At 52.7% G+C, this 19,268-nt stretch overlaps 1 protein-coding gene across 1 annotated transcript; it reads left to right on the top strand.

The window, feature by feature from the left end:
• The first annotated feature begins 2,919 nt into the window (after positions 1–2,919).
• Sema4g (semaphorin 4G) lies at positions 2,920–17,741 on the top strand. The gene is given in 16 exon segments (XM_016006672.3): positions 2,920–3,053; positions 5,856–6,370; positions 6,468–6,616; positions 6,850–6,912; positions 10,257–10,355; positions 10,468–10,561; positions 10,708–10,821; positions 11,055–11,218; positions 11,292–11,461; positions 11,751–11,895; positions 12,021–12,243; positions 12,475–12,590; positions 12,691–12,851; positions 13,001–13,062; positions 15,450–16,066; positions 16,068–17,741. Coding segments are annotated over 15 exon segments (2,517 nt in total). The 5' UTR covers positions 2,920–3,053; positions 5,856–6,246; the 3' UTR covers positions 16,284–17,741.
• The last annotated feature ends 1,527 nt before the right edge of the window (positions 17,742–19,268 follow it).

Consider the following 19,268-nt stretch of genomic DNA (forward strand, 5'->3'; position numbering starts at 1 on the left):
GTTTGTAAGTGCCATCCTAGAACCTGGCTTTTAAACTACACATTTTACTCATCTAAGAGAGTGCAAGAGCTGGGCAGTGGTGGCACACACCTTTAATCCCAGCACTCAAGAGGCAGAGGCAGGCGGATCTCTGAGTTTGAGGCCAGCCTGGTCTACATAGTGAATTCCAGGACAGCCAGGGCTACACAGAGAAACCCTGTTTCAAAAAACCAAAATAAATAAAAATAAAAAGGTGCAAGGACTGAGCAGTGATAGTTCACATCTTTAATCCCAGCACACTCTGGAGGCAGAGGCAGGAGGATCTCTGAGTTCAAAGCCAGCCTGGTCTACAGAGTGAGTTCTAGGACAGCCAGGGCTACACAGAAAAACCCTGTCTCAACAACAACAAAAGGGTGCAAGGTTATACATCAGCCATCACAACCACTCAGAAAATCTCGCCTCAGAGCTCAGTCCTGTGTTTAGCATGCCTTGGACCTGGAAACCTGACTGGGTCTCAGAGAGGGAATGAAGAAAAGATTCTTCAAAAAGAATTGGGTGGTCTGTGCTCACTCTGATGGAGCAGCACCCCAGCCCCCAGCAACTGGACCCTCAGTGAATTTATTATGTACAGGACAGGGAGGAGTAAACTCGTCTTGATAGGAGGTCTCTATTGGGGAGCAAACTCGGGTTACAGTCATCCAGGAGGAAGAAGATGTGGTTGCTAGTTTTTGCACACACTGGTCAAACCTTCTTAAACACTCTTAGTTGCACACACCATCATCTTGCACACACTATTGTACTTGCCCAAACTCCCAACATCTGCACTGGACCTGCTGAAGGCTCAGGCCACCCAGCAGCCTGAAATATTGGGTCCCTTGACATGGCCATGCCCACACATTCACTCAAGACTCATCTGTTCTTTACATGTTCACTAAAGGCTTCCTCAGCTCTCTACAACTCGGTGAGCTGCAGAACCTAGCACTCTGGCCTACTTGCTTCCTCCTGAGGGATATGGAGTCAGCATTGCAAGTCTGTGAACTTAGAGAGCTAGGCTTCTTAGCCTACTGGTCACTGCAGTTTCTCCACAGTCAGGTACTGGCATGGCAGTCTTCCGTCCCCTTCCTTCCAAACCCACTTTCCCACAAAGCCTACAGTCTTGATTCAGTCTGTACTGAATCTGTCAGCACGCCTAAAATCTTCCCAAGCTATTAGCTTACCTCTCCTCTATCTTGCACTAAGAACACTCCTGTCTCACCAAATCAAACCCACTAGCCTTTTGTGTGTTCCTTCTCTTCTTCCTATCCACCCAACAAGCCCGTCTGTTTAGTCATTTTCCCCAAGCTTGCCTCGCTAACCCTTCTCAGACTCCTCCAATCCTGTCCTCCATCAACTCCACATATTTCAAGGCAAGTTTCAATCTGCTTAGAACCTGTTTTCCCAGCTATAAAACGAAGCTGCTAACTCAATGGGATGAGGGTACAGAAAAAGAAGTGAATCCGGGCAGTCTAGAACGCGTGTGCTTGGCTTGGGCAGGTGAGATGGTCCAGCAGATAAAAGCTGTCAGTCACCAAGCCTGACCATCTCTGAGCTTGATACCCAGCCCTACATGGTGGATAGAGAACAGACTCCCTGCAATTTATCCTCTGGACTGCTACACATGGGTGGTGACATACATGCATGCATGCACAAAAGAAAAATGCTTAAAGTGTGTGCACTTTTGAATATAAGCATATCTCCCAGTCTCCCCCGCTGCACCCCACACACAGTAAGTATCCTGTTTGCAGAGTGCCAGGAGACATTCTGACAGGGGCTGGAAGTGTGATCTGGGCCCTTCTGTCTAGCAGTCTGCAGTCACACACAGTCCAGACTCTGAGATTGTATGGATTGAGTGCCAAACTGTACAAGCTTTGGGGAATCCTGGAAGAGGAATGAAGTTCCTCCTCGGGCTCTCATCAGTTTAACACGCCACTGAGCCTATTCAAACATCCAGGCACATGCAAGCCTGTTCTTTAGACTCTTGTTTTGGTCCTTTTTGCCCATCATAATGTTGTCATGGATTTTTTTGTGGGGGTGGGTCATGGCCAGAGCTCAGGTTTCACTAGGACTTAAGGCCGAAGTCATGGTTGATTTTGTTTCTGTTTTTCTGTGGTGCTGGGAATGAAACCAGGGTGTCCTGCATGCTAGCCATGCACTGCGCCCTTGAGCCAAAACCCCAGCCCCATATTCATTCCAATAACCCTTGGGAAGGAGGAGAGCCTGAATTTGCAGGGCAAACCATCCTAAAGGAGTTGGGCAAGGAGACAGAAGCTGGGAAGCATAGGTTATTCGGTTGACTGGAACACGGAAAGTTTGGAGATAAGAATGACTAAGATTTGTTGAGTGAACTCGTGCGCCTGGTTGTGGCTTTTTTTATGCATAAAGAGCATATTTTCTGCTGTCCCTTCATCCTCCCAGGCCCCCCATCTCACCCACTCAGACCTCAAGCTGAACAGTCTGGCGAGGGTGAGAACCACACACCTTGAACTAGGAAACAAAATCTACGCAGAAGCCTGATGCATTTAACTGTAGTTCCCATCTGCACACCGGCACCCTAGGCCAAAGGCAGGAAGGCATGGTAAACATGTTTTGCAAGAAGTGAGGTGCAGGTTAGAGAGCAGAGTACAGGACTCAGGGACCCGAGGTTTACGCGTCCCTGCAATAGGTAAATGGGAGGGGTCATAGGACCACAGCAGGATCAGCTTGTTTTAGGGCGCACGCGGTGGCAAGCACCCACCACCACCACCAAGGGGCGGGCAGTACCCAGATCGACTGAGCCTGGAAGAAAGGGGACACCAGGGGCCGTGGGCCTCGAGCATCTCCCACAAATCGTGTCTATTGTGCGTGGTGGGGGGCGCGAAGGAGGGCGGGCGCCCTTCCCCGCCCCCGCCTGCGGCCCGCCTCCGGCCCCCGCCCCACCCCCGGCTCCGCCTCCACCCCGCCTCTCTCCGGCCGCGGCCCCTTCCTCCCGCAGCTGGTGCCGTGGGGCCGCGGAGCCGCACGTCGCTGTCTCTATGGCCTCGGATCCCAGCGCAAAGGTGAGGGAGGCGGGGGAGTGCGGGCGGTGGCAGGGCCGGGGGCCGCGGCCGGGCAAAGCCTGGTCCACGTCCATTCCACCCTCCAAGCTAGGCCAGGCCTTGCTCACCGCCGAGACCCCCGGTCCCGCATAAAAGGTTCTGGAGGGGCGCGGGCCAGGCCTCGGGTCGCGCAGGGCGCGGACCCGCCTTCGCGGAGTCGGGGTCCGCAGCGGGGCAGGGACCCGCGTGGAGAACAGTGTTCCCCTGGATCTGGGTCATGTCTCCTGGCGTCCGGCGGGATCGAAGGAGAGCTTGTCCTCGAGCTGCAGCAGTAGATACTGAGGTTAGATCTTATCAAAGGAGAGAACCGCGGACTGTCCAGGATGGTGGAGGGAGGGGAAGGCGAGGGAGAGGGGCCCTCGAGCCAGGAGAGACCGCCATCGTACGGGGCAGAGGGAAATACCGCTAACCCCAGACAGGTGGACATCAGGGATGAAGGTCGAGAGTCCACTGAGGCTATTGTTGGGGGAAATCCTCACCTCCCCAGTTTTCTCCACCCTAGGATCAAACAGAAGATGATCAGAGTTCAGCAGGCAGGCCCTGGGAAGGAACCCAAACTTGGGGTGAAGTGTGGGGTGTGAACTGGGGACCTTGAACCCTCTTAGTCCTGGGGGAGGGGTGGCGTGCTCCACCCCCTGCCCATTAACCCGGCCCTCCCAACAGGTTAAGTGGGGGCTGAACGCTCCAGTCCAGCTCCCCAGATTTAGAACGGCAGTCTGTAGGGGGCAAGAGGGCTGCCGAGGTAGCATTCCATCTTCACTTGGCTAAATCTGAGGGCCTCCTCCTCCTCCTCTCCGGGCTATTGACCCATTCTCCCTTTCAGGCACTCACCCCAAGTCAGAAGCCTCACAACACACACACACACACACACACACACACACACACACACACACACAAACGGGGGGGCGGGGGGGGAGGTGGCCTTAGGACCAGGACTTCCAGGAAAGGGGACAGGATTCTGCTCTGCATCTAACCCCAGCAGACACTGGCAGCCACCAAGCCTGCAGCAAAAGCCGGACCCCTTTCTGCATTTCCGGAGTGTTTGCCTCCGCCTGGATGTAATTCTGTTTGAGGACTCTGAATACATATGTGCACTGAGCCTGGCCCACTGTCAACAATTTTGTGTGCATGCTCCTGTACACACACGTGTGTGGACAAGAAACTCCTGTTGAATAGGAGGCAATGCATGTAGCCCTGCTTGTTCACCTCTGAGGAGATGTGAACCACTGAATGGATGGCATGTCAACACAGCCTTATGTACTACTGTGTGTGGCCTTGGCCCTTTGTGTGAGCATACTTTTGCTAAGCCTGTGTGTGTGTGTGTGTGTGTGTGTGTGTGTGTGTGTGCATGACTCTTATAAATACATGTGCTCTCTGTCCTACTTGAACGTGTGCACACTTGTGTGCAAGTGTGTCACATTCTTCGGGACCTCCATGACTCAAAATAAATGTGTGCGTGTGCCATGCACTCCACACTGAGCGGTTCCTCTGATCTTGGATGTGGTCTTCCTGCCCTGTCCTTGGCACTGACTTCCGCCAGCCCATAGGGCTCTCTCTCCCTCCTGTGCTGAGCAAATAGGAGGCTCCAAACGTAAACAGGTGTGCCCTCACAGCCAGGGGGGGCTCAGGCAGCCTGAAACCTCTGTTGCCCCAGCCCCCAAAACAAGAACTCGAGGCCCTTTCTGTGGTTCAGAGGCTCTCTTTTCTGCTTCTTATATTCTTCCTCTCATGACAGTGCTAACCTTTAACTCTTGAACAGACCCTCCAAATTCCTGCTATTCCTCTGACCAGCTCCAGATCCCTCCCCTCTCTTTAAGGCCGGATAGTTAATATTTGACCAAGAAGGAAAAGGAGAGGCCGGTGACACCCTCTGACCCTGCCTGTGGGTGTCTGGTGATATTGGGTGGATCAGGCGTCTTCCACACCTCGCCCAGCCCAGGAAATCTTTGGAAGTCCCCCCAGAGATAAGGAAGATTCCTATCATCCACCTGCACCTCAGCTGCGGGACTAGAGGTGGCCAGGAGTTTTCAGGATCCCATTGTTCACGGTCTCCACGTTGCTTAGGTCTTAACTGGTCGTGCACACAGTGCAGTCTCCGGCACAGACTTTACCCTTGTGCAGCTCAGGGACCGAGATGCCCGTGCCTCGCTCCCACCCCCTCATGCTTGCGCTGCCTGCCAGCAGGTAGGGACTCGTGTAGATGCCCAGCCAGAGGGTGCAGTATGGACTCGCATGGGCAGGGCAGAGATGTGCACCCCCTCAGAGAAAAATGCCAGAGAGAAGTGTCTAATTAAAGAGAAATTCCAAAGGGAGCTCTCAGGCCAACGGGAAAGAAAAAACAAAGGGAAAACAGGACAAAATTAACAAAAGGCCCATTAGCTGCCTCTGCCCAGGCCTTCCTGCAGAAGGCACCCACAGGCAGCCCTGCTGGAGGAACAGGCCTGTCTGTCTGAGAACCAATGCTCTACCAAGATGGTCCCAAGCAGTCTTCTGACTGGGTGAGGGCTGTTACCACGGGCATAGGTTAAAGCTAGTCTAGGGTCTTGTAAAGACAGTAAGTTCACCACAGCCCTCTTTACCAGGGCAGAGATGGACAGAATGGCTGTGAGTCTGTCCTGATGTGAGAGTTCTGGGGATGCTAGGCCTCAGTCTGTCGGTGCCTCCTGAAGTCTGGGTGATGCCGTCCATCTTCCACACACACAGATCAAAGGGCTTTCCTTTTTGGAGGGATTTTGATTTTTTTTGTTTTGCTTCCTCCTTCAGAAAACAAAGAGAGAACTGGAACTCCCCCCCAAACTCTTGGTTGGGGGCAAGGTGACCCCTTCAGTAGCCTACAACCCTGCTGGGACCTTCCAATGCCTACTCTCCATGGAATTTGCTTTTGATGCAGAAAGGCACGTGACCCATGACCCATCCCTCCCTCTGACTTCTGAGCTGTGATTCCATGGCCACACAACCCTGTGGCTCCATGTCCCCCCCATTCCAGGATCCTCCATGGCCCCATGACTACTTGATCCCCATGGCCTCCTGACCCCTGACCTTCCATGTGATCACGACCTGGACTTTGACCCCAGTGATTGCTCTTCCCCTCCTGTCCTGTGACTCTGGCCCCAGCTGCTTTTGGGGTCTTGTTAGTCTGAACTTCCCCAGGAAGATGTTGGGGAGGCTCTGGCCCCTTCTCTTCAGTTTCCTCACAGTCAGAGCAGTCCCTGGACCCTCACTGCGGAGACCATCCCGAGAGCTAGATGCCACCCCTCGGATGACCATCTCCTATGAAGGTTAGATCCCCAACCTTGAAAGGCTATGGCTGCCAGAGCGGGGGGGGGGGGGGCAGGAACTAGCCTCCCAGAAGTCTCACTGCCTCTCTTGTTCCAGAGCTCTCCCGGATCCGGCACTTCAAGGGCCAAGCCCAGAACTACTCCACGCTCCTGCTGGAGGAGGCTTCGGAAAGGCTGCTGGTGGGGGCTCGAGGCGCCCTGTTCTCTCTCAGCGCCCGTAACATAGGAGATGGAGCTCACAAGGAGGTCAGCCCCTGGCACCTGGACCAACCACAGGGTCGCCAGCTCCCTGGGACCTCAGTCCCCTGGAGACCTTTCCAGCCTTCCGGCCTCTCGATAGCACTGTCCTTCCAGCCCAGAGCTCCTTCTGAAATCCGCCCCACTCCGGTTTCTCCAGTACCCTGGAGCCCCACTGTTTGATTCTCTGGGTAGTGGCTATTGAGGTCGATATTGCAGTCTGTTCCCTTTATTCTCACTAGATCCACTGGGAGGCCTCCCCAGAGATGCAAAGCAAGTGTCATCAGAAAGGGAAAAACAACCAGGTATGTGGTCCGCCCTGCCCCCAGCTCTCCTTTCTTCCTCCTCAACCAGGGGGTGCCAGAATTGGAAGGGACACAGATGGAGTGGTACAGATGTGCTGCAGCCAGCTACACAGCCACAGTGAACATTAGGAAAGGCAGGCCTTGGGGTAACCCTTCTACCCCAACCATCCGTGGTCTATAACTTGGCCTGCCTCAGGGGAATCTCAAATTATAATCATAACAATAACATAACAATAAGTAGCTGCTCATGAGTAACAACTAGATCTAGTTCTAAGACAATCCTATGATGCATTATTATCCCCCATTTCACAGATAGGAAAAACGAGACTTTGCTGGAACACTAGTCCAAGTACCTGGTGTCTATAGAAGGATCCTTAGTCAAGCATTAGTCCTTTCTAGCTACAAAGCAGAGTGTCTGGGGGCGGGGAATTATGGCCGGCTATGTAAAAAACATTTGGAGAGTTTCCTATATTTATGTACATATTTTGGAGTTTTTTTGATACAGGGTCTCACTATGTAGCCAAACTCATAGAGATCCGCCTGCCTCTGCCTCCCAAGTGCCAGGATTAAACCACACCTGGCTGGAGAGCTTTTTAAGAATACACATTCTTGGACCAGCAACATGGCTCCTCATGGCACTTGCCACCAAGCCTGACAACTCAGACAGTGAAAGGAGAGAACCTGATCTCACAGATGTCCCTCTGACCGTCTTTCTAATGTGTGCCATAGCATAGGCATACACATACATAGATGTAGGCATACACATACATAGATGGAATAAGGAAAGAAATACACATTCCAAGCCAGTTATGATGCATGTGCCTGTAATCCAAGCCCTTAGAAGGATGAGGACACACACACACACACACACACACACACACTTATAGACAAAAAGTACATGTTCACACTAGGCATCCTGGTGGTGCAGGCCTATGATCCCAGCAGTTGGGAGGTAAATGAAAGAGGATTAGGAGTTTAAGAAAAGCCTTGGCCCCAAACAAGTTTGAGGCTAGCCTGGGTTATATGAGATTTTGTCTCAAAACAAAAGCAAAAGTATCTCACGGTCCACCAACCTAGAGATTCTGACTCAACGAGTCTGTGGTGTGCCTCTCTGGGACTTTCCATCAGAGGCTGTCTCACTGCATTGTGGTTAATAAACAGAGCTAGTGGGGTAGGTAAACCCAGGACACAAAGTGTCATAAATGCCAACAAGGGACTTGGACTTGATTGTAACAACGACACCCATACTGTTTGATGCCTTAGAAGCCCTCATACATGAATCATAGGTTCTGGATCATTAGGTCTGGAGAGGACCCAAAATAGTACTGCTCTAGAAAGCCAACTGAAGCTGATATCTCTGGTTCCCAGATCACTTTGAGCAGCAAAGCGTCAGAGAACATGTTCCAAAGTGTTATCCTGAAGGACATTCATTTTCAAAGGAGGAACTGAGTGGACTAGTAATGGGTAGAGATATTGCTAGCAATCCACAGAGTCTGCTTAAAGGGCAAAGGAATTTATTAGAGAAGGAAAACTCACGATACAGAACAGAGGAATTATCGTAGGGTCCTGGAAGGCTGAGGCACAGTCCCACGCTGTTCTTTCGCCTGGTCTGTCTTCAGCATCCAAAACCACAAGGGAGCAAAGAGAGCGCCGCATATGTGCATCCCAGGTCTTAAGGGTCCCAAGCGGCCCCAGGGGCATGTACTTCAAGGTCATAGGCAGGTGTAACAGTTACCTGCTACCTCACTAGGGGTGGTGCTTCAAGGTCATAGCTAGAATAGCTATGCACTACATCTAGTATGTGTGGAAAGGACAGCATTCCTATCTCAGAGTGCACAGTGACATCCTTAAGACTCTGAGAAGTCACCCGGTAAAGAGAGATGCGTCTGCTTCCCAAGCTCATTGACTACAGAATTCTTCCCCAACTGCCCGTTTGCTGTCTTAGGGAGCCGCTCTAGGAATGCTTGTCTCACGCCATGTGCCAGATGGATTAAAACAGACTGAGTCGAGGGACAGGAAGAACAGTAGAAAGTTCGGGGCATCCTAGGGGTTAGAAAGACGGCCTGAGCAGGCTGACAAGGAACAGACGTAGACAATGGCTGCAGCGGGTGACAAATTGGACACAGAAGTCCTCCGTGGATTCAGACTCTGAGTGACAGGTGGGAGGATGGTCGAAGAGAGTGGGACAGCAGCTTGGGGCACCTGAGGGGTGTGGAGAGAGCCAGGGTGCCTGGAGTAATGAAGTGAGCATCTGGGAACAAGCCCGCGGGCGTGGGGGACTGCGCGTTCAGAGCATAGGGAGCTGCCACCACGCCGTGGTCTGTTCTGCACTTGTGGTGCTTTGGGAAGTGGATTGGATGGGAGTGAGAGGGTGTTGACGGACGGAATATCTCTGGAAGGAAACTTTGGGCATGGTGGCACTGGTCCCCCTCGCAGGCCCCCTGGGAGACAGGAATACATGAGAGGCTGTTGACAACAGAACCCCTGTGCTGTTTGAATTTTACTCTGGAGTATCCCTCACTCACTGAGTCAACAGTAGCATGGCGCGTTAGGAAAGGGGTCAGGTGGCCACTGGAGTGGTCCAAGGAAGAGGTGGTGATTATCTGTACTAGATGAAAATGTGACGTGAGCCAGGTTCAAGAACCATTTGGCACAGTGAATCATGGAGAGGGACTGAATGTGGGGGTGGGAGTGGGCGGCGGCGGCAGCAAAGATGCTTCTGGATCAGAGCATGGATGCCGGCTGAGGGGGGAAAGACTGGATAAACAGGTTTAAGAGGGACTATATGGGTCAGGAAAAATGGGAGCTTGCTCTTGGACAGGGTGAGATTGATACTGCTTGTGAGGCAACAGAGAGGGAGAGTTAGGATGTGTGGGAGCTCCAGGATTAGGGAGGAACATTGCTTAAAAGTAACTTTTGAGCTGGGCGGTGGTTGCACGGGTCTTTAATCCCAGCACTCGGGAGGCAGAGGCAGGTGAATCTCTTGAGTTCGAGGCCAGCCTGGTCTACAGAGTGAGTTCCAGGACAGCCAGGGCTACACGGAGAAAGTCTGTCGTGAAAAAAAAAAAAAGGTAACTTTTGAGCTCATGTCAAGCTGTCATTCTCCTGAAATGCTCTCTACCTTTGAGTGCCAATGGCTCCTGAAGGGTAGGCGGAAGGGACAGACACTGGAGTAGGCAGGAAACACAGACACAGAAGCTGGCAGAGTAGCATCAGGTGATCGGAGGCATCTTGGAATGTCTATCCTCACGGTGGGAGGCAAGAATCAGACCGCAAAGCTAGACTAACGGAGATGGCGTAGATCCAGGCAGAGGACTTCTATCACTGCCTCCCTTTGTCCACAGACCGAGTGTTTCAACCATGTGCGATTCCTTCAGCGCCTCAATGCCACCCACTTCTATGCCTGTGGGACCCACGCCTTCCAGCCCCTCTGTGCAGCCATTGTGAGTATCTCTGCCCCTGGCCTTGACTGTTAACCCCAGACTGGCCTGACCTGGGGCTGCAGCCTTTGCCTGTCTTCAGGACCATTGACTGATTGGGACCCTCATTCTCCAGGATGCTGAGGCCTTCATCTTGCCTACTAGCTTCGAGGAGGGAAAGGAGAAATGTCCTTATGACCCAGCCCGTGGCTTCACAGGCCTTATCATCGGTGAGCTGGCACTCCTGCAGCCAGTGCGCAACCACAAGCATGCTGTGATCTGAACGTGGATCTTGTTGCTAGGATTTGCCATTTATGCATGCCACGTTCCCTGTTGTACATGACATGTATCTCATGTCTGGATGTCCTTGTCTCAGATGGAGGCCTCTACACAGCCACGCGGTATGAATTCCGGAGCATTCCTGACATCCGCCGGAGCCGCCACCCACACTCCCTGAGGACTGAGGAGGCGCCCATGCACTGGCTCAATGGTTAGGAGGATGAGGCACAGGATGAGGGGAGGGGAGAGGTCTATTTTTTTATTGTTTTCTCCCTGGGGCAGATGACCATCCCATTCCCAAGTCTCTAGGTGAGGCCTTCCATTCTGCACCTGTGTATTGTGGAGGGAGGGGCGTGGCTAATGGAGGGGCGTGGTTAAGGGAGGGGCGTGGCTAAGGGAGAGTTCTCAGGCTGTCTCATAGCCACCCAAATACTCACCCCACAGATGCTGAATTTGTATTCTCTGCGCTGGTGCGGGAGAGCAAGGCCAGTGCCGTGGGTGACGACGACAAGATCTACTACTTCTTCATGGAGCGTGAAGAAGGCTCAAGTGGCTTCAGTCAGAGTCGTAGCAGCCACCGTGTGGCTCGAGTCGCCCGTGTGTGCAAGGTGCATATGATGAAGTCAGGGTGTGGGGAAAGGCTAGATCTCTGACCTTGACCCTGTGTCCCTCCCTCCCCAGGGAGATCTGGGAGGAAAAAAGATCCTACAGAAGAAGTGGACATCCTTCCTGAAGGCTCGTCTCATCTGCCACATTCCACAGTACGAGACACTACGTGGGGTCTGCAGCCTGGATGCTGATACATCGGCCCCCACACACTTCTATGCAGTCTTCACGCTGACAACACAGTGGTAAGCTCAGGAGTGCTGGGGAAGGAAAGGAACTGAGGACATCTCAGAGCTGGAGCTGAGGTCAATGATGAGCAGATATGATCTGTTAGGGAGAGAGCTGACTGCAAAATTAAGTCAGGTATGTCAAACTATCCTAGGGCCAGAGGGCATTGTGGTCCACTGATGCACAAGACAGGTCCCTAGGCCTAAGGTGGAGATGGACCATGGTAACAGTAGCTCCAGGTGGAGCGTGGATTGGAGGCAGGCTCCATTCATTGTGACTAAGTCCTCCCCCATGTCCCATTCCTAGGAAGACCCTGGAGGCTTCAGCCGTCTGCCGCTATGACCTGGCTGAGATGCAGGCTGTCTTCACAGGCCCCTTCATGGAGTACCAGGATGGTGCCCGCCGCTGGGGCCGTTATGAGGGTGGGGTGCCTGAACCCCGGCCTGGCTCGGTGAGCACTCAGGACTGGGACCTATGCTGAGTAGACAAAGCCTTGGGAGGGGAGGAAAGTTCAGCATTATAAAGAGGGAGGCAGGTGGTGGGGTCCTGAGGCTCATCCCCCACCCCCCAACTCAGTGCATCACAGATTCATTGCGCAGTCGAGGCTACAACTCATCCCAAGACTTGCCATCCCTGGTCCTGGACTTTGTGAAGTTGCACCCACTGATGGCTCGGCCTGTGGTGCCCACACGTGGGCGGCCCCTGCTGCTGAAGCGCAATGTACGCTACACACATCTCACGGGAACACACGTCGTCACACCTGCTGGACCCACCTATGACCTGCTCTTTCTGGGCACAGGTGCTTCTGACCCAAATCCCTGATCCCTAATGGCCTTGGTTACTGCTAAGTCTGAACACAGTAGTTCCTGCCACATTGGCCTGGAGTTGTCCAGTGTCCTGAGGGACCCCTGCTGGTGGCTGATTCCTTGTCTCTAACCTTATGACTCCTGAGCTGTTCCCATTAGGACTCCTGTGGGGTACTGAGAGCAGATCACACTCTGGGTTCTGACTTTTGTTCATTCTACATCAGCTGATGGCTGGATCCACAAGGCTGTAGTCCTGGGCTCTGGGATGCACATTATCGAAGAGACACAAGTGTTCAGGGAGCCCCAGTCTGTGGACAATCTAGTCGTTTCTCCGATGCAGGTAGACCTGACTTCTGGCCTCAATATGCTAACAGAGTGGGGGACTGGGGAGACTAGGCAGAGCTGGGGTATTGCTGACCGACTGTTCTCTCTGGTTCCAGCACAGCCTCTACGTGGGGGCTGCTAGTGGAGTTATCCAGTTCCCTCTGTCCAGCTGCTCCCGCTACCGTTCCTGCTATGACTGCATCCTAGCACGGGACCCCTACTGCGGCTGGGACTCCAGCACCCATGCCTGCATGGTGGCCACCACCGCAGCCAACAGGTCCCAGGGCAGAGGTTGGAAGTAGGGATGGGGTACATGTGCCCTGAACGGAGGAGGGAAGCCCACCAATCCCTAAGGGATGTGAGCTGTTACTGGTAATCCTGCTGCACATTTCTCCTTGTTCATGAATCTTGATTTTCTGTCCTCAGGACAGCACTGATACAGGACATAGAGAGAGGAAATCGAGGCTGTGAGGGCAGCAGGGATACAGGTAAGTGGAACTCATGGACTTGTGTGGATGTTTCTGAGTGGCTGTGCTTGTGTGGTTTTGGTGAGGATGACCCAGCACAGGACAAGTATTCCATAGTTACTTTTTTTTTTTTAAATCAAATAAACTATAAATGAGGACACAGGCTCAAGACGTGGAGACAGTCGGGGATGTCACTTATTGGTAGAGAGCTCTTCCTGCCTGACACATGAGTTTACTCTCTAGCAACACACACACATACACACACACACACACACACACACACACACACAGAGACAGACAGAAACAGATGGGGGTGGGGAGTTAGTGTGTTAGTAATGGTTCTATGATCACCTCTAAACTATATGCCTAAATGGTGGGGGGATATAAATACAAATATCTACCTATAATTATTAATAATTGCAACTACAACGAGGTGCAGAAGGGTAATGTGTTTTTCTCCAAAGAAAGATCATGTAGCAGAGCTGACAGCTGAAGGAATAAAAAAGTCAGTAATCAGAGCTGAGTACTAATATGCCAAGCACTGATCTAAATACTTCCATGTGTCTGTTCTCACAGCATTCTCTGTGAGAGGCACCATTATCATCCCCATGAGGGACAACCCTTCTGAGGCATGGGGAATATAAGGAAACTGTCCATGGTTACTCAACTACGAAGCAGCAGGGTCAGAGTCAGCCTGGCCTGGAGCAGTCAGATTCAAGTTCTGAGCTGTGCTGTCTCCAAGCTAAGCAGGCGGGTGGGAGCATGAGGGCCATGACACTCAAGCCGCGAGGTCAGCAGGAAGAGAGAACTCAGGAGGGAAAGACTGGAGAGGTGAGCAGAGACCATGGCAACAGTCTGGGTCCTTAAATGAAAAGCAGCAGGAAACCTCTGAAGAGATTTACACCGGGGAGTAGTCTGATCACATTCATATTTCTAAACATTTTTTTTTTTTTTGCTTTTTATCTATTTATTGGTTTTTCAAGACAGGGTTTCTCGGTGTAGCCCTGGCTGTCCTGTCCTGAACTCATTCTGTAGACCAGGCTGGCCTTGAACTCAGAACTCAGAGATCCGCCTGTCTCTGCCTCCTAAGTGCTGGGATTATAGGCATGTGCCATCACCGCCTGGCTTATTTTTAAAAATTAAAAAAATATTTTATGAGCGCATTTTGCCTACATGTATGTAGGTGCACTATGTGCATGCTTGGTGCCATGGGAGTCAGAAGAGAGGGTTGCATCCCCTGGAACTGGAGTTGGGGTGCTTGTAAGCCACCATGTGGGTGCTGGGACCAAACTCAGGGCCTCTGCAGCAAGGGCAACAAGTGCTCTTAACCACTGAGCCATTTCTCCAGCCCAGGTATTAAAATTTTTTAAACTAAGCCGGGCGGTGGTGGCACACGCCTTTAATCCCAGCACTCGGGAAGCAGAGGCAGGCGGATCTCTGTGAGTTCAAGGCCAGCCTGGTCTACAGAGTGAGTTCCAGGATAGCTAGGGCTGTTACACAGCGAAACCTTGTCTTGGAAAATAAAATTTTTAAAACTATATTTGGTTTGCTCACAAGTGTGTGTGTGATGTGGATGTGCACATGCCTCATGGGAGTCGGTTTCCTCCTTCCTACAGGTGGCTCCCGGGGATTGAACTCGGGTTGTCAAGCTGGCAGCAAACACCTAGACTCACTGACCTATCTCCTCAGTCTAGATTTGTGTTTTCAAGGGATTAGCTAGAGTTGCAAGGAATAGAGACTGAATGAGGGCCCCAGAGGGCAGGCAGCTGAGGAAGGAGAGACGAGAACAGGTCTGAGAGTCTCATGAGGATTGACGTGAGCAAGAGAGGCAAGGGAGACTCCTGGCTCCTGAGGTACACTGCTGAGCAGCTGCTGGTAGCAATTCAAAGAAAGGACCTGGTGTGGTTGATGAATGAGGTTTTGGCCTTAGCGAGATTCCCAGCACATGGTAAACATTCAAGTCCGGTGTTCCGGAAAGGAAGCTGTGCTGAAGGTAAAGAGGAGGAGTCCTTGGTAGATGGCGGGAACTGGAACCACAGGCGAGAGGAGCTAGAGATAAAAGGAGAAAAGGCGCCGGGCGGTGGTGGCGCACGCCTTTAATCCCAGCACTTGGGAGGCAGAGCCAGGTGGATCTCTGCGAGTTCGAGGCCAGCCTGGACTACCAAGTGAGTCCCAGGAAAGGCGCAAAGCTACACAGAGAAACCCTGTCTCGAAAAACCAAACCAAAAAAAAAAAAAAAAAAAAAAAAAGAGAAAAGGCCCAAGACACTGCTTACTTCCTAGGAAGGGCCAGTGCACACCCTGAGAAGCATGCACTCACACAGGCTTGCTTAGATTCTAGACTTTGTGTCTGGTGCCAAGAATTTAGCTGTCTACTACTATTGATCTTTCCTTTCCCATCCTCCCTAGGACCACCACCACCACCACTCAAGACCCGCTCTGTGCTCCGGGGTGATGATGTCCTCCTGCCCTGTGACCAGCCATCTAACCTGGCCCGAGCTTTGTGGCTGCTCAATGGGAGCAAGGTCCTGAGTGATGGGCAGGACGGCTGCCGCGTAGGAGTGGACGGGCTGCTGCTAACAGACGCACAACTGGAGCACAGTGGCAACTATGGTTGCTATGCTGAGGAGAACGGTCTCCGGATGCTGCTGGCTTCCTACAGCCTCACAGTCCGGCCGGCTACCCCTGCCCCAGCTCCACAAGCCCCTGCCACACATGGGGCCCAGCTGGCACATGACATGAGGTTGTTGTATGTGGTGGCCATTGCTGTACTTGGTGGCCTCTGCCTCATCCTGGCATCTTCCCTCCTCTATGTGGCATGTCTGAGGGGAGGCAGACGAGGTCGGAGGCGAAAATACTCATTGGGTCGGGCTGGCCGGGCAGGGGGCTCCGCTGTGCAGCTGCAGACAGTCTCAGGCCAGTGTCCTGGAGAGGAGGATGAAGGTGACGAGGGGGAGGGGGCTGGGGGCCTGGAGAGTGGCTGCCTCCAGATCATCCCTGGGGAAGGAGCCCCAGCCCCGCCCCCTCCCCCCCCCACCCCCGCCCCCGGCTGAGCTGACCAATGGATTGGTGGCCCTGCCCAGCCGCCTTCGAAGGATGAATGGCAACAGTTATGTGCTCCTGAGGCAGAGCAACAATGGCGTGCCAGCAGGACCTTGCTCCTTCGCAGAGGAGCTCAGCCGCATCCTGGAGAAGAGGAAACACACACATCTTGTAGAGCAGCTAGATGAGAGCTCTGTCTGAGCCTAGCCTCCTAAACAAATGCTCTTCCAAGCCAGCCTGTCTGCCCCAGGCTGGGCCTCTGCCTCCCCAACACAGCCACCCCCTTCATGCTCCCAACTCCATTTCCCTCCCCCAACCTTTTGATGTCTCTGTAGGGCTGGCCAGAATCATGGTTAGCCAAAACCCCTCTTCAGTCTCCAAGGCACACATGTGAGCAGCCCAGGCCTACCGGTGCTCCTCAAAGGTAGGTGCTCCCTCAGGACCAAGTACTCTGCAAACCCAGACCCAGTTTCTACCCTTAACCTAAGAGCTTGGGAGGAGCGGACTGTCTTCCTACCTACCCCATTACCTGCCCAACCTTCCTCTTCTCCTCAGGTAGGGTTCTGCAGGTCCAGATGGCCTCAATATCACCACCCTCTGCATAGCTCTGTGTGCTGGGTAGTCCTGAATTCAGACAAGACCTCTCTCTCTCCCAGCCACCTGAGTCCTGCTTACATTCCCATGTGCACACGGAAGAATGGTTACCAGCTGGGCTGCAGTGTCCTGCCTGCCTCCTGGGGCACCTTGTTTCATTCCTCCTAGATTGGGGCCACCCTCCCAATTGTCACCTTCCTGTCTAGTCCTCTTTCAATCCCAGCCCCATGTGGTAACCCTTTGGCAGGAGTCTGGGCTAGGCCTGCCCGGGAGGTAAGAAACATCACTCCCCTCCTCTCCCTTCTTGTGTAGCCCTCCTGAGTCAGCCTCCCCACTGCACTCATTCACATGCGAGAGTGCCAGAGCTCCAGGCACATCCTTCTCCTGTGCATGTGTGGTGACACACTCATATCATCTGCTTCCATCCCCACCCACATGCACACTCGGAAGCCCCCCTTGCTGCCTCAGTCAGACCTGTGTCTACTAGGTTTGGTCCATGGATATTTCACAGGGAGACTCCCCTCCCGCCTAGCTGTCCTTCCGAAACTAGGACAAGTGACCGACACTGCACTCAAGGAGCCAGCCTCCCTCTTAGGGACCAAGCAACTGCTTCTCCTAGACCAGAGCAGGGGAAGTGATCTGAGATCTCACCTGGCACATGAAGCCCGTTCTTGGAACTATGCAAAGGGCAGAGGCTGGGAGTTTGGATGCTTGGCTCCCACTCCTGTCCTACCTCACCAGGGCACTTTCAAGGTCCAAGGGCCTCAGATGTCTCCAGGCCCGTATGGGACAATCAACTCTGACTGAGCTCTCCCATTCCCCTTGGGTGAGGATGACTGTTATTTTTGTAGCTGAGAACGTGGAACTCCACGAGTTTTTACTGCCCTTCACCCACACCTCTCCCACCTCCACCCCACAATGAATGTATTTATTGTGAGAATGGCTGTACTTCTTGAGGAATGCCCCCAACTCATCACCCAGGTGGGTGGAACATGCATTGATGGAATGGGGAGCCTGGGCTCTGCTCCTCCTCATGTTGGTTAATAAAAGCCCTTTCCCCACGGCTCTGGGTGTCTGCTTGGTCTAGACTGGCTTTACCAGGGATAGGTTTCTGGCCCAAGGAGAAGGTGCTGCAGAGATTTCCTCATCTAGGGTTGGCCTTGCTCCCCATACAAATATTTACATAAGGAATGAGATCCTCCCCTCCTGCTCGTACTGAGCTGGCAGGCTCAGAGGCCATGGGCTGAGGCTAACATTAGTCACTGATGATGAGGGTGACAAAATCACAACAGCTCAAGCACTCACAAGATTCCTAGCTTTCTACTCCCAGCCCTCTGCCTCTGGCTTTATCTGCTCAGGTAGGGATCTCACTGTTGGCTCAGGCTGCTTACAAACTCCTGGGTTCAAGTGACTCTCCTTGTCTCGGCCTCAGGATATGTGGGACTGTTGATCTACAGCACACCCCGCTCCCTGCTTTATAACAAAACACTGTTTGTATGCACATGTACTCACACATGCCAGGGTGTGCGCGTGGAGGTCAGAGAACAACTCAGGAGAATCTGTGCCTCTTCTCCCACTATTCGAGTCCTGGGGACCAAACTTGGGTTGTCAATGATTGTGTTCACCACTGAGCCACGTCACCAGCCTTGCCTTTTTTTTTTTTGTTTTTGTTTTTGTTTTTCGAGACAGGGTTTCTCTGTGTAGCTTTGTGCCTTTCCTGGAACTCATTTGGTAGCCCAGGCTGGCCTCGAACTCAGAGATCCACCTGGCTCTGCCTCCCAAGTGCTGGGATTAAAGGCCTGCGCCACCACCGCCCGGCATGCCTTTTTTTTTTTTTTTAAAGACTTGGTCTCACTATGTAGCCCTGGCTGGCCTGGGACTCTATGTAGACTAGGCTAGCCTTAAACTCATCCATCTGGCTGCCTCTGCCTTCTGAGTGCTAGGGACTAGAAGCTGTACCACCACACCGGGGCCTTTCCCTTCCTTGCCAACACCACGCCCCCTGATTTGTTTGGGTGTTTTGTCTGTATGCAGCCTGTGTACCACCTGCCTGCCTGATACCCTCAGAGACCAGGAAAGTCAGATCCCCTGGAGCTAGTTACAGACGGTTGTAGGTCGCCATGCGGGTGCTCGGAATTGAACCTGAGTCCTCTGGAGGAGCAGCAAATGCTCTTAACTTCTGAGCCATGCCTCTAGCCCCTGCCTTGTCTAAGGCTGGAAGATACTTCTTGCCAGTCCTTATGCTCTTCCCTAAGAAAATTTTTGGCACTTCCCATTCCTCGATCCAGGGGAAGATATGTGCTTATTTCTGCACAAAGAATTTGGGGGTAGGAGTGCATCTAGGATTTTGATACTAACCACTGAAAAGTTTTGTGTTCTGTTTCTGGTTTTAGAATCAAAAGGAAGCCTTATGCTTAAAATACGCACACATTTTGACCTGGGCATAGTGGTGCAGACCTTTAGTCCCAGCACTTTGGGAGGCAGAGGCAGGCAGATCTCTGTGGGTTCAAGGTTAACCTGGTGTACATAGAGTTTCAGGACAGCCAAAGCCTGTGAGACCCTGTCTTGAAAAAAAAAGCACATTTTGAAGCA

This window comes from Peromyscus maniculatus, chromosome 1, assembly GCF_049852395.1.
Source record: "Peromyscus maniculatus bairdii isolate BWxNUB_F1_BW_parent chromosome 1, HU_Pman_BW_mat_3.1, whole genome shotgun sequence".
Classification (NCBI taxonomy): domain Eukaryota; kingdom Metazoa; phylum Chordata; class Mammalia; order Rodentia; family Cricetidae; genus Peromyscus; species Peromyscus maniculatus.